Consider the following 23,604-nt stretch of genomic DNA (forward strand, 5'->3'; position numbering starts at 1 on the left):
TGCAAACGGCGCGTATAAATAAATAGCGTAATAAATAGAATTTATATTTATTATATCTGGTGAGAAAAGAGAGTAGACCTTTTAAGAAAAATATGTTTTATTTTCAAGATTTGAGAAAAATGTTTCAAATAAAAGTTGTAGGGTTTTTGGTGGCAGCAATTAGTGTGACTTTAAATTGCATTAAAGTTATATAAAAATCACTTTCGGGTAATACGATGAGATATCATTAAAGATGGGTGTCTTACAGGATTTAATGTAACTGGAAAAAAAAATTGCTGCACGTTATTTTAGTGCATCTAATTATTATTCTATTACCGAAAATATATAGATTTTTTATATACTTGCTTAAAAAATAACAATATAAATATTTTATTATAAAATTATTGTTTTATTATCGACAATGCAAGGATTTACTTATCTACAGTGGCAAACTCTTTTTCGAGTATAATATATTAAATTTTATAAGACTATGAGTCTTTAATAATTTTCATCGGTATTATTAATAATAAAATAATAACTGGATAAATTAAAATAACCGTATAAATTAAATAATTCATGTAATTATTTTTGATGCAGTTAAACAGTCGATAATGTCAACTTCTTCAATCTAGTCAATGTTGAGTTCTATCAAAATGATTGGACTTAATGATATAAATTTATAATTATATATAGACAAATGTATTATATATAATAAAAATATTGAGCAATTTATTTTTTTCCATATTGTATTGATATAACAAGCGATTGTATTTTGGCATAAGGTGTGAAGTATTATATATATATATATATATATATATATATATATATATATATATATATATATATGGATATATTCTATATAAATTTATATATGGATTTTTTCTCTTTAGTCTCTATAAATTGTACAACGATCATTTATGAAAATTGTGAGATGAATTGTAAAAACAATTAATATTTAGATAGTAATAGTTTTCACTATACTGTAAATGAGAAAAGAAAATAAAATTGAAGTTTTTAAAATTTGAAATTTGAAATTTTTATTTATATTATCCTCTCTTGTCTATCATGTTCCCGATATCTCAGAATTGAAATTTTTGTAAGTATAATTGAGAGGCCAAAAATTGCATGGTCTTACAGGGAGAGTTTTTTAGCGGGTGCGAGTCCCGCATATCCCACCGGACCGGCCGGTGGGAATGCATAATGCATTTTTCTCTTCCTTCGCAAAACAAAAAAAAAAAAAAAAATCTTAATATTTTTGCAGATTTTGAAGTTTCGAGTTTTCGCTCTTTTTAAATTTTAATTTATGCCACCTCTTTGCTAGTTATATTCTTCTGATACGCCACCTCTTTGCTCATCATGTTCTCCTGATACATCTGCAGATTTTGAAGCTTTAAATTTTCGCGCTTTTTAAATTTTAATTTGTGCCACCTCTTTGCTAGTTATATTCTCCTGGTACGCCACCTCTTTGCTCATCATGTTCTCCTGATACATCTGCGGATTTTGAAGCTTTAAATTTTCGCGCTTTTTAAATTTTAATTTGTGCCACCTCTTTGCTAGTTATATTCTCCTGGTACGCCACCTCTTTGCTCATCATGTTCTCCTGATACTTTTGCGGATTTTGAAGCTTTAAATTTTCGTGCTTTTTAAATTTTAGTTTGTGCCACCTCTTTGCTTATTATGTTCTCCTGATACGCCACCTCTTTTATGATCATGTTCTCCTGATACTTATGCAGATTTAGAAACTTTAAATTTTCGTGCTTTTAAAAATTTTAATGTATGCTAGCTCTTTGATTATTATGTTCTCCTGATACGCCACCTCTTTTATGATCATGTTCTCCTGATATTTTTGCGGATTTAGAAACTTCAAATTTTTGCGCTTTTTAAAATTGTAGTACCATCTCTTTGCTGATTATAGTTTTTTAATACTTGATTCCAAGAAATGCAGTTTTAAAAATTTGAAGAATGGAAAGTCAGCAAAAATTTATAAATATATATATATAATTAGAAAAGAGATATGTGTGGCACGACGAGAAGATGTGTGGGAAAATGGATGGGTATGTTCAATCAAGAATACATATGCATTTTGTATTTTTAATATAAGTTTATTAGATTTAAAAAAAAAAACATACAAAATATATTTTACAGACTATATTTTTAATTCTTTTATAAATATATATACGTTATATAATAATTCATACACGGCCGCACGCAGTTATTTTATTATTATACAATAATAAATATTTTTTATGTATATACATTTATATATATTGTATATCGGGTACTGGACCCATTCGCAATCGCTTTAACTAACATTTTGCGCGCACACACACACACACACATCACATACGTGCACACAACATAGTCGTCTTTATTATTATACAATAATACAGTTATTTTATTATATATACATGCATTGCATATATCCGGATATCGGACGCAATTGCTTTCGCTATTAATTAACATACATTTCACACACACTCACACGCAGTCATACTTAATATACATAGTCATTTTATTACTATACGCATACATACGCTTTAACACTACATTTTGTATACCCACACACATAACGCACACGTGCACGCGCGCGCGCGCAGTCATTTTTATTATTATACACACAATATATAATATTATACAATAATATTAATATAATTATAATATAGTTATAACAATAATATTAATATAATATATATTATAATTAATATAATTATAATATAATATTGTATAATAATACAATAACATAACAACATAAACATTTCATTACATATGGGTATATGCATATTAATTATTGGATGCAATCATGTGATTTTTTTTAGATCCAATTAGTTGTCTTGTGACGATGTCAATTCGTGCATCACCAATAATTTTTCTGCCGTATTAATTATGCTATGATATCATAATATATCTATATTAAATAAATCCCATTAAATAATTCCATCATTGAAAGATAAGCACTCCATACCTGAGTGAAAGAAGCTGAGTGTGATGTATTTTGAAAACATAGTGAGAATTTTTACTATCTAAAATATTTATTTACATATATATATATATATATATATATATATATATATATATATATATTTTATATTATTGCATCGTCTATCTATGAAAATTTTTATAAATGTCAACTTTTTATTTTTTATCTTTTTACATTTCCTTATGCAGTTAATTTTTGCGACCGTAGATTAGGTAGAATTTATACTGTCTCGATATCAACAGTATCCCTTATTTTACCAAATATCATCGCTAAAGATCAATGCGATCGCTTAAATCGCGCGCTCTGGTGTCGCAAACGATGTATTAAATTCAAATCGTACGCACGAAGCTACTCGCGACCGTTACAATCTCAAAGTTTCCCAAAGTCCCAAAGTCGATGAGAGAAATGATGAGAAATGGTGAAGAAACGTAAACCTTGCAGTGAAGAGATACATACACGCAAATGTAAGCAAATGTAATTTAGAAACGATAATGAGGGGAGAAAATCAAATTGCGTACCTTTATACTTGCTGACAGTTACAGTAGATCGAAATAGCCCGAAAGTGCAAAGAGCAAAGTTTTTTCCGTGTGTGTCGAGTGTAAATAGTAAATATCTCGTTACATCTGTAATATCAGCGATTTACTTATCGCCATCTGCATCAGTGGGAGCAGAGCAAAGAGAGATATGTCATGAAGTCTTTTTCCCAATTTGAAAACATTCAAGGTAAACGCAATTATTAATTACGTATTAATAGGACTAGGAAAGATAAATATAAAATTTTATTATTTAGCTGAAACTACAGAAGCTATGTCGAAACGATCACCGTACTTTGAATATAAGTTTCCTAAGCAATTGGACAAATTCTCCAAGGAGAAGATGGAGCTGGAAACAAAGCTGGATGAGAAAAAGAAGGAACTTCAAGAAAAACAGATGCAAAGAAAAATACATGAATTACAGGATAAAGTCAGAGAATTATCTCAAATAGAATCTCAATTAGAAGAAAAAACACAAAGATTGCAAACATCCAACAAGGAGAGGGATATACTTGAGAAAGAATTGATCGCTACACGATCAGAACTAGCGGGGATTAAACGGACACTAGGTAAAATTTTAGAATAATTATATTTAAGTTACACATAATTTATGTAATATTATATTTATGTTTGTGGAAAAAAGCTTATATGGTCCACAATTATTTTAAACTTATATATTTTGTGGGTTAGAGTTAGAACGGCAGGAGAGAAGGGAGCTAGAGACTCGTGCTCTTGGATTAATAAGAGATGCAAAACGCAAATGGGAAAATGCGGAAAAAGATAAAATTGCCCAATTAAACCAACATATTGCAGCACAAACTATGAAAATTACATCACTATGTACAACTAATAATGAAATAAGTTTGCAACTACAAAAAGCAGAATGTGAACTGCAAACTGCAAATGCAGAATTGGATAAATTGCGCGTGTTTCAAGTGAGTAATATATACAACAATGTAACAATATGGAATTAATATGATATAATAATCAATCAAATAATATTAGTAATTCCAATAAGAATAAATTATAAATGGGATAAATTGATGCAATTATTAATGCAAAATTTCTAATATCTGATATATAATTTCTAGACACAATATAAGGAGTCCTTAGCAAAAACACGGGAATTGAATAGACAAAGTGTTCAAGGTGTTGAAATTAAATTAGAAGAGATATCTGCGCGTGCTCATAATCAGCTGGCCGATTTACGAGCGAAATTAGATTTTGAAGCAGCAAAGAATACAGATCTAGAGACTAGGTTACGTAATGAGCAAGATTCGAATCACTGTCGCGAGTCAAGATTAAATGTTGCCTTGGAACTTGTTCAAAATGAATTAAAAGATTGTCAAGAACAGTTGCGTACTATACAAGCTACGTTACCAGCAAGAGATGCTGAAATCGAAACTTTACGTAAACAACTACAAGAGAGAGCAAAACAGTTAGATGATCTGAAAACATCTGAACAAATGCTCACAAGTCTACAAGAACAATTAGAAAGAATGAATCTTGAAAACGAGCAGTTAAAACAGCAATTGGAAGTGAGTATTCAAATACTTTATAAACAATCAGTACAGTTTTTTTTTTTTTTCCATTTAAATCATTGCTTGTTGAAGGCTACCAAGTCTGATCTAAATGAAACTATGATGAATTTGGAGCAAAGTGAGGCACTTGCTTTAAATTTGGAACAAGCAGCGCAAGATAAAGCTACATTACAAAAAAGATTACAAGACTCTTTGAACAAAGAAGGTAAATAATTTCATAGAAACAATTAAATTTAATAATTTTTTCTTATACTGTTTTCTTACTTAATTGCAGAAGAACAATTGCGTAAGGTTTATAATTTAGAAGAATTATTAAAACGTTTGGAACACAGCGTTACAAAACTGGAAACAGAAAATGCTAGTCTTAAAGAGTTGGATCAGGCACAAGCTATAACTTGTGCAGCAATTACTGATACCAAACACAAAGATACAAGTACAAAGATTATTCATTGGCAAGAGAAAGTAGAGAAATTGGAACAACAACTTCAAGCTTTAAGAGAAGAAATGACAGCTGAAAAACAAAGAGCGAAACAAGCTCAATTGACTCTATGGAAAAAAGAAAAAGAATTGTCAGATGCTAACTTAGATAAACGAATAGCTCTGAGAGAAAGTAAAAGAGCAGAGGATAGAAACAAAATATTGCAGGAAGAAAAACAGAAATTGCAAGAAAGATTAAGCAATAAAACAAAGGAAGAAGAAGAAAATCTTAAAAAACTATTGAAAGAATTAGATATTGCAAAAGTGTCACTGAACAATATTACAAAAGAAGCATCTGGAAATAAAATGCAGGCTGATTCAGCACAAAGGGTATATATATATTTATTATACATTTTAAAATTATTATATATATTATTTTCAAAAATTATTAGAACTTTTATTAAAATGTTGATAAATTAATATTTTTCTCTATTTTTATTTTTTTCTATAAAAGCTAATTATTATGAGAAAGAAAAATATGTATTTATTTTTTATATATTTTTATATTCTTCAGGCTTTGACCCAAGCTAATCATCAGATTGAAGAACTTCAATCGTCGAGCGCGTCATTACGCAGAGAATTGGATGCGGCTCGTAAGCAAATGCGATCGAATCAAGAGCGAGTCGATACTCTGAACGCCGAGAATAGACGTTTGACGCAAATAGTTGCTAGACATAATGGAGAAAAGACTGAACTCGAGTCTAAAGTTGCCAAATTAGAGCAAGATATTAAAGGCTATGAATTAAATATTGAACTCTTAAAGGAGACTTGTACAGTCTTGGAGGAACAGTTAACGGACTATGAGAGATTAACGAGTGATCACGAAACGCGCGAGAATATGCTGATTCAGGATAAAATGAAACTGCAAAAAGATCTGGAAGCCGCTGAAATAAAAATACGCGAGGCACGTACCGCGCAGAATGAAGAGAAAACGCGAAGATTAGCTGCCGAACGTAGTGTCGAGCAATTAGAATCCGAGACAAGTGACATAGAAAGTGAAAGAAATAGTCTTATCACTCAGAGGGACCAATACAAGAAACTCGCTCAAGAGCTTAGTGCACAAATAAAAGAGTTGACAACAAAATGCGGTGAAATGGAGTACGATCTTTCGGAAATGGGTCGTGCTTTAGAAGCCGCTAAAGCAGAATCGAGAGTCGTGAAAGAGGAAAGCAGTGAATACTTGACGAGAGTGCACGAATTGAAAGAAGCGAATTTCGGACTTATGACTGATCTACAGAGTAGCATGGATCAATGTCAAGAACTGAGATCGAGGATAGTAGAATTGGAGAACGTCGTGGAAGAAATGAGACAATTTTATCAGGAGAGAGAAGTAAAGGCTGAAGGTACTCGGCAACAACAGACTAAATTAATCGATTATTTACAATTGAAATTGGAAGAATGCAGTAAGAAGAAAAAGACCATGTGCGATAAAATACTCGGCAAGCAAAAAGAAAATATGCCTCCTATTGGTACAAGCATGCCTGTGGGATATCGGGAATTGGAGAATCAACTAGCTAAAGAACGAGCAAAGGTGAAGACATTGACAGATCAATTATTAATTCAGAAAGCTAAAAGCACTTCCATCTCCGCATCTGCACCTACCTCCCCTACAGCACCTGCAGAATGCGAAAGCAAGAGAATAAAAGATGTTACAGAGACTAGCAATTCATTTATGAAACGATTATCTCCGCAAAGCATAGGACATAACATTCCGCATAGATTCAATGTAGGATTACCTATGCGCGCAGGAAAATGTGCGGCTTGTCCGAAGGCTATACAATTTGGAAGACGCGCTGCGACCTGCAGCAAGTGTCAAATCATGACGCATTTGGAGTGCGCAGTGTCTGTACCTGTAACTTGTAGTCTACCGAACGATTTTCCGAATTATTATCACAAAACTCTTGGAGACAGCAATGAGAGTTTATCGTCAATAGGAGATAGCGTCCAAACATTAGCGATAGATCAGCCGGACAAACCGGAAGAAGTGGTAAAAAATCATACTTTATTCACATTACTAGTATTTCTCTCATTACTTTTATAATGAATTGTGTATTTACTTATATGTATGTTGTGTATAGATTTCGCAAAGTGTAACAAGGTGCAACGAAAATGAAAGTTCCATGGAAGGATGGATGAAAGTACCTGGTAGATCAAAATCTTGTTGGGAGAGAAAATATTTGAAGATGGAAGGATCATGTTTGTGCATCTACGAACATCAGCCATGTGCAGGGATGACACCGATCAATCGTTTACATTTAACGGAAAACAATGGTTTTAACGTTTTCGAGATGGTACAGCATCCTGATGTACCAGGAACGGCAAAGTCTGATATTCCGTTCGTCTTTAGAATCGAATCGAATTCCGCAACGACTTGTTGGCCTTCGTCTAGATTGGACATTATGGCTCTGAGTCAAGCTGACAAAAGAAATTGGCTTAAAGCTCTAAAGGCTGTTACCGGTCAAAATTCATATGCTATACCCAAATATAAAAAGTATCATACTATGCTCAGATTAGAAAAACATCAGGTGAGTAATGCCTCACCTGAATAAGTGAGATGAATGACAAATACGTTACAAAGTAAAATACAAAAAAAATCTTTTTATTTATTTTTTTTTTATCAAGTCCATTCGTTTTCAGTTGGATTTGAACTGTGTCGTTGATTTGGGTGTGGAAAATGCACTTTTGTTGGGCGCAAAAGAGGGCCTATTTTCATATTGCGCCTCTAAATCTCAAACGCTCACTACTATACGTGGAGTCAAGCAAATACATCAGCTCTCTTTACATCACCACTTGGATCTGGCTTTAATGATTGCCGGTGAATACAGAGAATTGGTGTACTGCAACTTGCGACTATTGAAGAATAATGCTTTAGCCGCCGATTGTTCTAAACCAGCGATTAATACGAAGAGCGTATTATCTACTTCCGATAGTTGCCATCTGTATCAATTACAAGGCGAGATACTGTGCGCCGCAACTGCATCTCATGTAATGTACGTAACATTCATTAATTAATTAGGTATGTAATAATACAATTTTTTAAAAATTGTTTCATATATTAATTCAGATTGTTTAAATGGAAAATCGAAGAAGATTCGGGAAAATTTGTCGGACTTCGCGAGCTTGAAACTCAAGAGCCTTGCAGTTGTGTCACATTTACATCAAATCTCCTTATTATAGGATGTCACAAATTCTTCCAGATTGATTTACAAACTTATAGTGTAGATGGTAAGCAAATGTATATAATGAAATATATTTATATAACATTATATGATCATAATAAACTTAAAATTTTTATTTCTACGAGATTACGAGTACATAATCATGTAATACTCTTGTTTTTACTTTAAACAAGAAATATAATTTTGTAAAAAAAAATAATATTGAACACACAAATATGCAATTTGCAGAATTCCCAGAAGAAGACAATAGTTCTATTAAAGCAGCGCTCACGGGTGCAGCTAAACTTGGCATATTTCCTGTTTGCGTTTTGAATATTTCTAATACACATGGCACGGCAGAGCTTCTATTATGCTATAATGAATTTGGTGTATTTGTAGACGAAAATGGTAGAAGAACTCGTGCCGTTGATCCAGTATGGAACCATTTACCATTTGCTTTTGGTAAATATTGTTTCAATTACATAATTGTGATATTACAATTAATAAATAAGTATATGTAATAAAATTTTTATTTTATTTTTTCAGCATTCTGCAACCCATATTTATTCATTATTCATTTCTCATCTGTTGAGATTGTAAAACTCGATGCAGAAGCATACAATTTACCGGACAAAAGTCCTGAACGTATGTTAATTGAACTATCTAGTCCACGTTATCTAGGTACGGCGGGCTCGAAAGGAATTTACGTAGTGACTATAAATTCTTATCTTGAATTGCTGAAGATTGACGGTTTTTCCAATATGCCAATGTCGAACGGTAGTTTAACGAGTCTGGACACATTGTATGTTTTTCTTTTCTCTAATATAAAATTATTGATGCAGATAAATTCAAATGATTCATTCAATATATTGTATAGATTATAATTATATTTATTTTTACAGAGCTCAAGAAGATGAAAGTAGCTCGGAATTCAGTTTTACTTCGAGTTTAATGGAGGCTTTAGATGGACAAGGAAAAAAGGTACACTTCGGCGGAGTGCACAAATATTGAAGTAGGTCTTGTATATGATCTGTTTGATTTAATTTCACATTACTATTTTTTGATTTATTAGAAATTAATAATTTGTGTATATGAAAACATTCATATGACAATTATTACGAAAAAAAAAAATATTATCTCTATTCTATAGAAAAAATAAGAGACGAGTAGAATAATATTAAATTTAAAATTATATTCTTATCATGCTTCTCTCTAACAGAGAACTTAAATAAAAAAAATAGAGACAAACGTGTCATGATGAAGATCTCAAATACTCTTGCCACGTTATTAACTCTCTGATCAGTTAATTGAGTTTATTTTCTGTACGTGCAACTGTCAGTGTTAATTAATATAATAATTTATTGATTCATAAATAAATAAGTTTATATATAAAATTATTAAATGTATCTATTTAATTATTGAATAAATGCGTTCGAAATATTCGCAATAAAAAAAGAAAAAAAAAACGCGCTAAATGATTTAACAAAAAGTTTGCATTGAACGCATTTAGCATATCATAGCACTTGCAAAAGGCTAAAGATTAAAAAATGTATTACATTTCAATAATCAAGTTCCGCATCTGTTTATTATTAAATTGTACTTCTTGTATATTTTAATAACTTTAACTTCTTCTAGTACAATCTATAGGAAAATCAAAAAAAAACTATAAAGGTAATTTTTATTTACATACAAGAGCAAAAAACTGTATACTTAAATGATAACATTATATAAATTAGTATATATATGTATTAGTGATAGCACATACATACATAATATTATAATATATTCTTTTTATGTTTATTAACAAAACATATTTTTATAATTTTGCAAAAACAAGATATGAAGACAAAATAAAAAAAATATGTGTGCATATATATATATATATATATATATATATATATATATATATATATTTAAAACAGTGTATTTTTTATACATATATTAAATACAATTTATATATTTCACTAATTTATTTCTGAAAAATTATTAGATATAATTTCACTGAAATCTTGATTTTAAATATTGGTTGAGTAAACGTAAAACGTAAAACGTATATAGCTAAAGCAAGGCATTAACAGAGCCTGCATTATGTATTCTACTTTACATATTATGCGTTCCGGCAACCCTTGACACTTTGACGATGACGAATATTCATTATTGGTTGTTGAATTATATAAGAAAACAAAATTGTTGTAGAAAAAAATCTAGTTTACGATTTATTACAGATTCAATGCTATTACGCAATGATATATTTTTTCGATCGAGTTTATTGGATACATATTGTTTTAAGATACTTTTGTATTTTTTTAATTTTTTTCAAAAATTGATTTATTTACAAATAAATGCAAATAAATCGTAATTGTAGAATTATTTCATCGATATTTATTATTCATGAATTAGTTAGATTTTCAAGGAAATTCAGTTACTCTGCGATATGATGAAAAATTAAATTGTATCACTTATATAAATAATATTTGAAGTAAAGGAATAAAATGTTCTCGAAACACAATAGAATCTACTTTTATATTATGCAAAATAGGCTGTACAAACGAAGGAAGTTCAAAGTAGCAGTTAATGAAATTCATATTATAAAGTAGGGATGGTCTTCGTTATAAAAAGTCGTCTTACTTCTCAGGCCTGATTCGTCGTTCATATTTTGGATGATTGACGTGCTTGTTAAGCTTTTCGTTAAGTTTTTTTCTTCAACAAATCAAGTTGTTAAATCTTTTGTAAAAATTAGAAAAATTAATTATAAATATTTCTCACACAATTATAAATTTGAGAGAATATTTCGATAACGAATCGACAATAGCATTTTCTTCAAATTAACGAGATTTTGAAAATGTCCGAAATGTCTGCAACTAAATCGACGAAGAGGGTTTACAAGGTGCCTAAATCTGGAGAAGAAATTGTTATCTCTGGTATCGCCGGTAGATTTCCGAATTCCGACAATATGGAGGAACTCAAGAACAATCTGTTGAATAAAGTAGACTTGGTCTCGGATGATAATCGTCGGTGGAAAATAGGTGATTAATAGATTTAAGTTTTAATCAAATATAAATAGACATTAATATATATATGGTAATTAGATTATATAATTTTAAATTTTTTTCATTAAAAAATAATTAGATTGTATATCTATATTTTTATACCAGCATTGTCATATAATTAGAAATCCTGGAATATATAAGCATAGCAACTTATATTTTATATATATTATTTTATTGTATGAATGTTGTAATTATTGCTCCGACAGATCATCCGGAAATTCCTCAGCGAACCGGAAAAGTTAACAATATTAACAAGTTTGACACGTTGTTCTTCGGGGTCCACTTTAAACAGACCCAGACGATGGATCCGATGTGTAGAATTCTTCTAGAGCACGCTTACGAGGCTATCATCGATGCAGGAATAAATCCGAAGCAGTTACGTGGATCGCGAACGGGTGTCTTTGTGGGCGCGTGTTTTTCGGAATCTGAAAAAACCTGGTTTTATGAAAAGTTACAGGTAAATTTCTTATCTTATTGCATTATATGTCTTTGCAAAATCTAGGATTTATAATCTATTTCTTTATTTTTATTTTCTATACACTTTTCTATATTTTCTACTTTTTATTTTAATGAGCAAGAAATTGAAGTGTGGGTATATGAGAAATATATTTTCAATATTTTTCCAAATATTTTTAAATTATTTTTTAAAATGAATTTTTTTATATGCGATTAGATAAACGGGTTTGGAATTACTGGATGCAGCAGGGCCATGTTGGCGAATAGGATTTCCTATTGGCTAGGACTAATTGGACCATCTTATACTTTGGATTCCGCTTGTAGCTCGAGTTTATTCGCTCTGGAGCATGCTTTTCGGTGTATACAAGATGGTCAATGCGATGCCGCTATTGTAGGTGGATCGAATCTATGCTTACATCCCTATATATCGCTGCAATTTTTTCGCCTTGGTATGATCGTTTTGTCATCTTGTTTTTCAACGTATAATTATATTTTTATATGATTTGTCCCTGTATGATGTAAAAAAGTTAAACAAAAAAATTCTTGCTTTGTCTTTTTGCTATAAAGATTCATTGTAGGAACTAGAATTTCAAATCAAGAAGAGTCATTTGAATATCAAACTAAACTAAACACTATTCTCTTCTTAACTTATATATTTATAAGAGTGTACAAAAAGTGTCATGTTGTGTATATAACTTTTCAATCGATTTATCTACATACAAAAATTAGTATAAATATCTTATAAGAGATAAAATTATATAATATAAAAAAGAGAAATATAAGGGAGAAATAAAATTATTTCTCTTTTTGAAACAATACACTTTAAATCATAATAATGATTGCAGGTGTTTTGTCGCGCGACGGTCGCTGTAAATGCTTTGACACCGATGCAGATGGCTATGCTCGCAGCGAAGCGATCACGGTTGTGTACCTGCAAAAGGCAAAGTATGCAAAACGAATCTACGCCAGGGTCGTCTATGGCAAGACAAATTGCGACGGTTACAAGAAGCAAGGCATCTTGTTTCCGTCGAGCAAAATGCAAGGCACGCTAATGCAAGAATGTTACGAAGATTGCGGTTTGTCGCCGAACATTTTGTCTTATCTAGAATGCCACAGTACCGGTTCTAAAATCGGCGATACGGAGGAGATCTTGGCGGTCGATTCCGTCTTCTGTAAAAACAGAAAGACCCCTCTCCTGATTGGTTCCGTCAAGTCAAACATGGGTCACGCTGAACCCGCTAGCGGTCTCTGTCAAGTTGCCAAGGTGACTTTGCGTTTATACCAAAATTTTTCGGGATTTTTAGTTACTTAACTTATCATAATTAAAAAAAATCAAATTTAAAAAAATGTAAACAATAATTACGAAATTATTATTAAAAGTTAAAAAATTGTAATAAATTTAAATTTTAAGACTATAAATAATATAGATTACAAAAAAGAGTTATATTAAAATTTAAAATTTAATTAAATATATATATCAAGCATTGTTTAAAATTAAAAAGTTTATTATTGCAATTATTGTATCTGCGAATATTCGAACGTTAAAGAATATTTCAATAGATTCATGTTACATAAATTTACCGAATTGTAATATTTATTGTAGGTAATATTGGCGATGGAAACTGGAATAATCCCAGGTAATTTGCATTTCAATCGGCCGCGAGAAGGCTTGAAAGCGCTTGAAGAAGGTAGACTCAAAGTTGTCACCGACTCGACGCCTTGGGAAGGTGATTACATGGGGATTAATTCTTTTGGTTTTGGAGGCGCCAATTGTCATATCATACTAAAATCTAATCCGAAGAAGAAAATTAATAATGGAGCTCCATCTGATGATTTACCGAGACTAGTAGTGGTGTCTGGACGTAACGAAAAATCTGTCACATTATTCTTAAACGATGTAAGTAAAAATAATAAGAGAATGTGAGAGAGAGTAAGATGCCGAGAGAGCTCATCACAACAAAAAATTTAATATAAAATAATATAAATATAATATAAAATGTAGAAAATAAAAAATATATATATTATTGATATAGATGTTTCATTGGTTTAATAACTACATGATGCTACGATATTTTGAAACATATTTTTGCACGACTCGGCAAAAATATTTTCTGCAAAAGAAATCAACAAAATTTTCGTCAATTAAATTTATTCTGTCAAGAAAATTTACTTTCGTCTTTTGTAGATTGAGAAACATCCAGTAGATGTTGAATATATTCGTCTATTGCATGACATACACATTGACGATATTCAAGGACACTTGTATCGAGGATACACGATAGTCGGATCAAAAACGGCAGAGCAACCTACGCGACAAGTAGAAAATTATTTGGGAATGAAGAGACCGATCTGGTTCGTGTTTTCCGGAATGGGATCGCAGTGGCCCGGCATGGGTACGCATTATATAATTTTATTATATAAATAGAAATAATTATATTTTATATTATTGATATTAATTCTTGATTTTCATATTAAAAATATAGGTATCGACTTGATGAAATTCCCCATCTTTGCTAAAGCCATTCAGAAATGTGACGATATCTTACGACCGCGCGGTGTAGACATCATTAATATTTTGACGAACAAGGACAAGTCTACATTTGACAATATATTAAATTCGTTTGTGGGTATCGCGGCAATACAGGTAAGCTGAGTATAATAATAATTATCTCAACATTATTTCCATTAATAAGTTGTTATTGTGCATTATGAAAAGATCTTGATTGTATAAAAGATTAAAAAGAAATTATTACAATACATTTCTTATTATTCTTTATCGTATTCTAATATGGTTGATTTTATAGATTGGTTTAGTCGATTTACTTACATCGGTGGGCATCGTGCCGGATAACATCATCGGTCATTCTGTCGGAGAGCTCGGTTGCGCTTACGCAGACGGAACCTTCACCGCTGAACAAATGATTCTATCGGCGTATTCGAGAGGTTTAGTATCCATCGAAACTGAAATAATTTATGGCTCGATGGCAGCGATTGGTCTTGGTTACGAAGATATCAAAAATATGTGTCCACCGGATATTGAAGTGGCTTGCCATAATGCTGCTGACAGCAGCACTATTAGCGGACCTGCAGAGTCTATGAAGAAATTCGTTGCCGAATTACAAGTAAAATTTATCATTTTTTAATCCCCAAAGAATCATTTAATAAAAATCGATAAAAAATGTCTTGTTAATGTTTAAATGCAATATATATAAATAAAGTGTAAAGCTATGGACTAAAAGTTACTAAGAGATGAGAAATATTGATTAATAATAATGCATGCAATTTATATATATGTGTATTCTTATTGTGATTTTTGTTGTTTTCTGAAAACATATCTGCTTTAATTAAATCTATATTTTAATCAGGCTAAGAAGATTTTCGCGAAGGAGGTAGCCTGCAGCAACATACCCTACCATAGTCGTTACATCGCGCCCGCTGGTCCGAAACTGTTAGCTTGTCTGAGCGAAATAATCCCTGAGCCAAAACCACGCAGCCGGAAATGGTTGAGCACGTCTGTACCTCAAAGCAAATGGTCCACCGCGTCTGCCAAGTTATCATCCGCTGAGTATCATACCAACAATCTCCTGAATCCCGTACTATTCGAGGAAACGTCTCGTATGATTCCGAAGAACGCGGTGACTATCGAAATCGCACCCCACAGTCTTCTGCAGGCAATCCTGAGGCGATCCCTCGGTTCGGAAGTCACAAACATTGGGCTCACTCAACGCGGTCATAGAGACAACAGCGAGGTCTTTCTGCAAGCGATCGGAAAGCTCTATAATATTGGATTACAGCCGGAAATCGCGAATCTCTACCCGCCTATTGAGTTTCCGGTTAGCCGTGGTACTCCGATGATTTCGCCTTCTGTTAAGTAAGTTTGTTGTACAAACTTGTTGAAACTTTTCACTTGATTACACGTAAATTATTATCCGTATGTTTGATTATCTGAAGTAAAGCATTGCAACAAGTGTAAATTTATCCCGATTTTTCCGCTTTTCGATATATCAAAATGTAACTGATAAATTGTAACTGATTAATTGCTATCTACAGAATATCGATGATAAGAGAGTTAAAGAAAGATGCTTGAAAATTATTTTATAATTCCATTATTGTTCTAATCTGATACATATTAGAAGGATAAATTGAATAATTTAATTTATTTCTAGATGGGAACATTCCGACGACTGGTACGTAACGTTTTTTAAAATGCCAAAGAAAGTCACTTCTGGGGAAAGAAACGTTAAATTGTCGCTGATGAATGAAAACTTTGAATATATGGCTGGTCATGTCATTAATGGAGAAAACTTGATACCTGCTACAGCATATCTTACTCTAGTTTGGGAAATTGTAGGTTTATTGCATTCAGAAATGTATTCAGATTTATCTGTCGTTTTTGAAAATATCATCTTCAAACGTGCTCTTCACATTCCAAAAGAAGACGAGATCGAGTTAACAATAATGGTTCAGAAAGGTATCCTTGTTGTTTCTATCTTTAAAACAATATGTACGCGTTCAAGTTATAAAATAGTATAATGATTAATAATTACCGTGATCTTTTATAAAATCCAATAACTATTATTACCACTATAAATTATTACCACTAATAAAAGAGAATCTTGATTGTATATTATTTTATTCATATAAGAATATTTCTATAAATTTTGCTATTATAAATTTATTTATTGATTCTCTTAACATGTTATAATATTTTATTTAATCAGATAATTATTCCTGCAGGCACTGGAAGATTTGAAGTATCAGAAAACAGTACTACAGTTGCGAGCGGGGTGGTTCGTATTTCAAGGAATCCCGCACAGGAAAAGGTACCGAGTGCTGCAATTTTGCCAAATAAAGACGAAGAGGAAGTTATGACTACCAAGGATATCTATAAAGAGCTAAGATTACGTGGCTATCAGTATTCAGGCCTCTTCCGCTCTTTGAAGAGCGCATCGATTTCAGGGATGAAGGGACATATCGCTTGGATGGGTAATTGGGTTACATATCTTGACAACATGCTGCAAATAATGATTCTAGGAATGGACACAAGAGATTTGTACATCCCCATGAAAATACAAAAGATCGTGATCGATACCAAGCTTCACCAGCGAGAAATCCAAAAGCTAGATTTGGAAGATAGACGTAAATTTTTATATATTTATTTCTCTGCATACTTTGCATATATATAATTCTGATACAAAATTATTATAATTATTACAAATACATTGCAACTTTGTTGTTTCTCATTGCAGAACTCTCGGTACATCTGTATAAAGAATTGGAGATTATAATATCGGGCGGTGTCGAGATTCGTGGCGTCAAGTCTAGAGCAATACTTCGCCAACTGCCGGCTAGTGAGCCGGTCCTCGAGGAGTACAAATTTGTGCCATATCGCGACGGAGCACAGGTATCCCTTCAAGAAGCGATCAGATTGGCTACGCATATCGCGATCGAATATCATCAAGCTATTCACGTCAAAACCATCGAACTGATCGATGACTCTGATAATGTGACGATCAATGAATTGGCGTCGCCTATACTAACCAAAATTCTAGCTGACTTACCCTTAATTCAGGCAAATGTGCTTCTGATATCACCTAATCGTTTCGACGATGATGCCTTATTGCCAAATGTGACCTCTATAAACTCTTTAAACAATCTGTCCAATGAAGAGAACGCTTTGCTCGCTGTCGGTATCGGTCTTTTAACAAAAAATAAGAGCGATAAACTAGAGCAAATTCTATCAAAACTGCGAAATGGTGGTTTCGTGTTGACAAGGGAGAAATCACCCAAGTCAGAGAATCTCTCGGCGCTCTCGAAATATAATTTGGATGTGATTCTAGAGAAAAATACTAGCATGGAGAGCATCATACTCTTGAAGAAGAAAAATCAACCGATCAAACAAACGGAAATTATTCACATTAACAACAACGAATTCACCTGGCTCGAGAAGCTAAATTCGATTATGAATAACAAAACTCCCAATGATATGAGAATAATACTCGTCGGCGAGAAGGATCCCGAGTGTGGCTTGCTGGGCTTTGTGAACTGTCTGAGAAAGGAGCCAGGCGGAGAAATGATCAGAGGCATATTAATACAAGATACCGAAGCTCCCAAGTTTTCTGTACAGAATTCTCTATACGCGAAACAGCTTCAGTTAGATCTGCCTATTAACGTATTGCGACCAGAAAAAATATGGGGATCCTATAGACACGAACCAATGTTGAATTTATCAAAGTTAAAGCCTGTCTATCATGCGTTTGTTAATCAAACGGTATGTAACTCATCTGAGATTCTCGAAAGTTATCGTCTCTTACAACTGGTTTGACACTAGCAAATAAGGATGGAGAAGAAAAAGGCAACCAGTTGTAAGAAACAATAATTTTCGAATTTAGGGTATACTTATTATATATATATATATATATATATATATATATATATATATATATATATATAAAATAGGAATTTCCATTTAAGATTTTAAAATTGACCTTAAAATCTCTTTCATAACTGCATTCAAGATCAAATGAGTGTCACTGTTTGATGAAACCGTACAATTTTTGTCTGTAACATTCTCTTCTCAAATACTTTGTTTTCAAGATATTTTAGGATCCCTTTTTTGATAGAGTATTTTTTCCACACTCTATATAATAGAGTATATAATTATGTATTCTTATATTATGTATGGAAAATAGGTACGCGGCGACTTGAGTTCGCTTCATTGGGCCGAGGGTCCCATACGTCCCGACACTAAACAAAAGGATTTGATTCATGTAGTGTATTCGGCTATCAACTTCAGAGATGTCATGTTGGCTACAGGAAAACTGACTCCAGACACGATCTCAATGCCCACTCGATTCAATGAGTACTCGATTGGCTCGGAATATGCTGGTATCGATACTGCTGGCCGTCGTGTGATGGGCCTTTGTCAAAACAGGTAATATTTTTTTTGTCGAAAACACATTCAAAATTACATAACTACTTCAGACTTTATAGTTTAGTTATTTACTTTGTTTAAAAAACAAAATGGTATGGCACATGTTGTATAAAAGCATCATATTTCTTAACAGTTAAAAACATGTTTTTAAAAGTTTACTAACTTTAATTATAGTTTATACTAATTATCTTTAATATTAGTATTATGATCTTTTCCTTAAAATTTCATCAACGCATTGATTCTAAAAAAATTTGTAAATAGATTAGTATCGGTTCGATTAACTATGTATGTTTGTACTTTCAGAGGTCTGTCAAATATGTTAGTACCTGATAGAGACTTATCCTGGGACGTACCTGACAACTGGTCGTTGGAGGACGCGGCTACCGTACCATCCGTATACGCGGTGTGCTACTATGCATTATACATGCAAGGCGCGATGAAGAAGGGAGATAAAGTACTCATTCACTCTGGCACCGGCGGTATTGGTCAAGCGGCGATTCATCTCGCCCTTCACGAGGGTTGTGAGATCTTTACTACCGTGGGATCGCCCGAGAAACGCAAGTTTATTCGCGAGATGTTCCCATCTATCCCCGATGATCATATCAGTAGTACGCGCAATACGTCTTTCGAACAGATGATTCTTACCATAACGAAAGGCGAAGGTGTAAATATCGTTCTCAACTCATTGCCTGAAGAGAAGTTCCAAGCATCATTGCGCTGTCTCGCGCAAGATAGTCATTTCCTAGAGATTGGCAAGTGTGATCTTACCTCGAGTAACTCTATAGGAATGATGATTTTCCTGAAGGAAGTCAGTTTTCATACAATTATACTGGAGAATGTGTTTGAAATCATGGAAGAGAAGATAAATCTGAAAAACTATTTGTCCGATGGTTTGAAGAACGGAGCTATTAAGCCGCTTGTAAGAAAAATCTTTGAAAAGAATGAAGTGGAAGCGGCTTTCAGATATATGGTGGAAGGAAATCATATGGGCAAAGTAAGAAAAAAATTAATTAATAGGATACCAAAATTTACTAGTTATTTTTTAATTCCTTTAATCGGATATTGGCAAATTAAATATATTTGAAGAAAAATCTTCGAATTTAATTTATATTAAAAAATTGCATGTTTTTCATAGGTAATCTTAAAGATTTGCGACGAAAAACAGGTTGGAAAAGTATCTATTCTTGCTCAGCCTCAATTTTACTGCGACGGCAATAAAAGCTACCTTATCCTAGGTGGACTAGGCGGTTTCGCATTGGAATTGGTCGACTGGCTGATCCTCCGAGGTGCTAAGAACCTAGTGTTAACATCAAGAACAGGAATAAAAACCGGTTATCAACGTATGAAGACCGATTTATGGAAATCGTATGGCGTGAACGTGCTAATTATAACGGATGTGGATGCTACAAACCGTAAAGATTGCGAATTTATATTAAAATCCGCAGAAAAACAAGGACCGGTGGACGCTATTTTCAATCTTGCCGTAGTACGGAAGGATAGCATTTGTAAGAATCAAACGCCAGAGTCGTTTAAGGAATCCTTCAAGGCGAAAGTTTGGTCCACCAAGATGCTAGATGAGCTATCCAGAAAGCTGTGTCCACGACTTCAACAATTTGTAGTATTTTCCTCAGTTTCCTGCGGACGAGGAAACGTCGGACAGACGAATCATGGTATGACCAATTCCGCGATGGAGAGAATCTGCGAGCGCAGAGTGGCGGATGGCCTGCCGGGATTGGCTATTCAATGGGGCGCGATCGGCGACGTTGGCTTTGTCGCTGAATTGCAAGACGAAGACGATACCAAGGAATTAGTTATTAGCGGTACCTCGCAGCAAAAGATATCATCTTGCCTTGAAAAACTAGAAGAGTTTTTGTTGCAAAATCGTCCAGTAGTATCCAGCATGGTGGTTGAAAAGCGTGTGGATGGTAATGCCAGGGTTGCTCAGACTGTAGCAAATATAATAGGTAAGATTATTGTTGTTTTAAGACAGCTTTCGGATTTATGCAGAGCAAAAATGCATTTGCGCTACTTACGTGTCATTGGATGAGGATGTTAAGTTCTTCCTTTGATAAAGTTTGCTAGATATCCTTGATATTCTAGATAACCTAGAGCATTGATATAAAACTTAATAATTAATATGAAAAAAAAAATTCTGGAATAAATCAAATAAGATCATCAATTTTAATTTCTCGGTATTTTTACAGGTGTGAAAAACATCAAAACTGTGTCTCAAGATATATTGTTGACCGAGTTCGGAATGGACTCGAAGATGACTGTAGAAATCAAGCAAATGCTGGAACATAAGTTTGACATTTTCCTCACTGCGAATGATATTCGCACCTTGACTTTTGCCAAACTAGCTGAGATATGCGGTAACGAAGAACAGGAGAAAACGCAAGCGCAGATTGAGGAAGAGAAGATCGAATTACTTGGCAAGCAATTATTCGTCCGCGTTAAGAATAATGAGGACATGATATCGAACGACATTAATATCGAATTATCGACTAAGAAAAATCTGTGCGCGGTCGACGTATTCCTCTTGCCGGGCATAGACGGTTGCGGACACATATTTAATCCACTGGCGTCGAGAATCAAACCGGTAGCGACGGTCTTGCAATATGGCATAAATAATATCGGGCTCGCTCATGGAAGTATAGCAGAGTATGCCGATCATCTTTTACCAGTGCGTATAGGAGAGGGTATAGACAATACAAATAAAATGATATATCAGTTACATATTTCTCTGAAAGAACATATCGTTATACAGACTAGTTAGGCGTTTCTGATTGACATGTGTGCTTTATGGAAATTTTCAGTATATTTTACCAAAGGCGGAAAAGGAAAGATTTTTTACTCTAATTGCATATTCGTATGGCTCATTAGTCGCCATCGAATTAGCGAGACGATTGGAAAATCATGCCTTGAACGGTGAATTAGTGTTGATTGACGGTGCACCTGATCTAATGAAAGCGATGGTAGAGCAATTTTTACCATCCCAAACGCAGGAGGAACTTCAGAACAATATTTTGCTCTATGTCATGAATAATTTACAACCAGCTGCAATCGAGAAGGTAAATTTTTATTGTTGGTTGCTATAATATTTTTGTTCGTCCCCTTATCTTCTTGTCTTATTAACATTTTTTTCTATTTTGCAGCTACTTATACATCTCCATAAGTGTACGACCTGGGAACAGAAGTTGGATAGTTTTGTTTCGCACTTTGCTTCCGATAACACATCACTTTCTGTTGAAAACCAAAAAGCGCTATGCACAACTTTATACAGTCGTATCCTTGCTCTTCAAAAGTACGACGTCTCATCTTTGACACGGATTCGAGCGCCTATAACACTCTTGAAACCTACGGAATCATATACCCATATGGCTGAACAAGATTATGGTCTACACAAGGTAGTTTTTTCTTCGAATATTTTTTTAAATGTCTTGTGTTTTTCAATTTTTGAAATCGAAATATAGTAATATCGTACAAAAATAATAAACCAATAAAAAGTATAACTATAAACTATTTTTTAGATTACGCGAGATAGAGTGAAAGTGCATTACGTTGAAGGCAATCATGTTACAATGTTGGACAACGATAAAATTATAACTGCGATCAACAGAGAATCATTGATTGATCCTAAAATATTTGAAAAGCTCTTAAGCGAAGATCACCCACTTGAATGCGAAGATACAAAAGCTTAAATTACAGCTAGATCATATTTTCTAATATATGTCTATTTATATTAAAAAAAAAAAGAGGGAAATAAATATATAAATATATATGCAAATAAATAATATTTACTTTAATTTAACAATTGTAGATGGAAACTTCTTAATAAATAACGAACAATAGCTAAAATCTTTTAAAGGTTATTTGGAATCATGATTTTGATGTACATCAAGATCAAGATCATCTGAGTGTTATAGATAGATAGATAGATATAGATATGCTTTATTGATTTCCCTTGGGGTTATAAATTCTTACAATTTAATCACTTACATCTATCTTAACTCTTACAACTAACTTAACTCTAACTTATCTTAAGTTAACCTCTACCTATTTCTAGTCTACCTAAACACACACACCGCTATCTGCCCTACCCTAATTTGAGACCTCCGCTTTCGGCTCATATCTCGTTTCTAATCCTTTCACACATCCCACATCAATCATATCTCGCCCACTTTCTCTCTCTCTCCCCCCTCTCTCTCTCTCTCTCTCTTTCTGCCTTCCCCTCTCTATCTCTCCTCCTCTTGACTCTTATCCTTTATCTATCCGATTCCATTTCCCTCACATTCTCTCCATCTTTGACCTTTCCCATTCCACGCTTTACGCTTCTGCATTCCTCTTCATCCTTCCATTACCAGTTCCCCCTCATTCCGTTTCTCAACCAGTACCTTGCCATCCTTTGCCATCTACTTTCCCCCCAGTCACTCTTCAGGTATTCTGGAATCCCCTTGATTTCTCCGTAGCTCCTGTTGTATCTTGACGCTTCTATCCTT

At 33.1% G+C, this 23,604-nt stretch overlaps 2 protein-coding genes across 3 annotated transcripts; both read left to right on the forward strand.

The window, feature by feature from the left end:
* The first annotated feature begins 3,291 nt into the window (after positions 1-3,291).
* LOC126855105 (citron Rho-interacting kinase-like) lies at positions 3,292-10,445 on the forward strand. 2 transcript variants are annotated; one of them, XM_050602481.1, is made up of 14 exons: positions 3,298-3,420; positions 3,493-3,679; positions 3,747-4,058; positions 4,180-4,424; positions 4,581-5,027; positions 5,103-5,235; positions 5,305-5,837; positions 6,022-7,494; positions 7,586-8,032; positions 8,145-8,497; positions 8,572-8,732; positions 8,915-9,127; positions 9,212-9,467; positions 9,568-10,445. In XM_050602481.1, the coding sequence occupies exons 2-14, from the start codon at positions 3,646-3,648 to the stop codon at positions 9,674-9,676; spliced, it is 4,716 nt and encodes a 1,571-aa protein (XP_050458438.1). In that variant the 5' UTR covers positions 3,298-3,420; positions 3,493-3,645; the 3' UTR covers positions 9,677-10,445. The 2 variants fall into 2 exon arrangements, with proteins under 2 accessions (XP_050458437.1, XP_050458438.1); XM_050602480.1 differs by having other exon boundaries at positions 3,292-3,679.
* Positions 10,446-11,311: 866 nt separating this feature from the next.
* LOC126855104 (fatty acid synthase) lies at positions 11,312-22,963 on the forward strand. The gene is made up of 19 exons (XM_050602478.1): positions 11,312-11,691; positions 11,922-12,172; positions 12,389-12,620; positions 13,017-13,435; positions 13,775-14,068; positions 14,357-14,564; positions 14,655-14,815; positions 14,976-15,293; positions 15,537-16,042; positions 16,338-16,642; positions 16,909-17,310; positions 17,421-18,442; positions 18,864-19,105; positions 19,409-20,099; positions 20,241-21,069; positions 21,310-21,788; positions 21,922-22,176; positions 22,261-22,512; positions 22,636-22,963. Exons 1-19 carry the CDS (start codon positions 11,508-11,510, stop codon positions 22,804-22,806), a joined length of 7,221 nt encoding a protein of 2,406 aa, XP_050458435.1. The 5' UTR covers positions 11,312-11,507; the 3' UTR covers positions 22,807-22,963.
* Positions 22,964-23,604: the final 641 nt, after the last annotated feature.

Source organism: Cataglyphis hispanica, chromosome 15 (genome assembly GCF_021464435.1).
Source record: "Cataglyphis hispanica isolate Lineage 1 chromosome 15, ULB_Chis1_1.0, whole genome shotgun sequence".
NCBI classification, from domain to species: domain Eukaryota; kingdom Metazoa; phylum Arthropoda; class Insecta; order Hymenoptera; family Formicidae; genus Cataglyphis; species Cataglyphis hispanica.

Coding starts and splice junctions, on each gene's coding strand:
- LOC126855105 (XM_050602480.1), top strand. CDS start 3,646: ATGAAGTCTTTTTCCCAATTTGAAAACATTCAAG. Junction 5,838..6,021: donor AGGCTGATTCAGCACAAAGG/GTATATATATAT, acceptor TATATTCTTCAG/GCTTTGACCCAAGCTAATCA. Junction 8,033..8,144: donor TCAGATTAGAAAAACATCAG/GTGAGTAATGCC, acceptor ATTCGTTTTCAG/TTGGATTTGAACTGTGTCGT.
- LOC126855104 (XM_050602478.1), top strand. CDS start 11,508: ATGTCCGAAATGTCTGCAACTAAATCGACGAAGAGGGTTTACAAGGTG. Junction 21,070..21,309: donor GACTGTAGCAAATATAATAG/GTAAGATTATTG, acceptor GTATTTTTACAG/GTGTGAAAAACATCAAAACT. Junction 22,513..22,635: donor AAGATTATGGTCTACACAAG/GTAGTTTTTTCT, acceptor ACTATTTTTTAG/ATTACGCGAGATAGAGTGAA.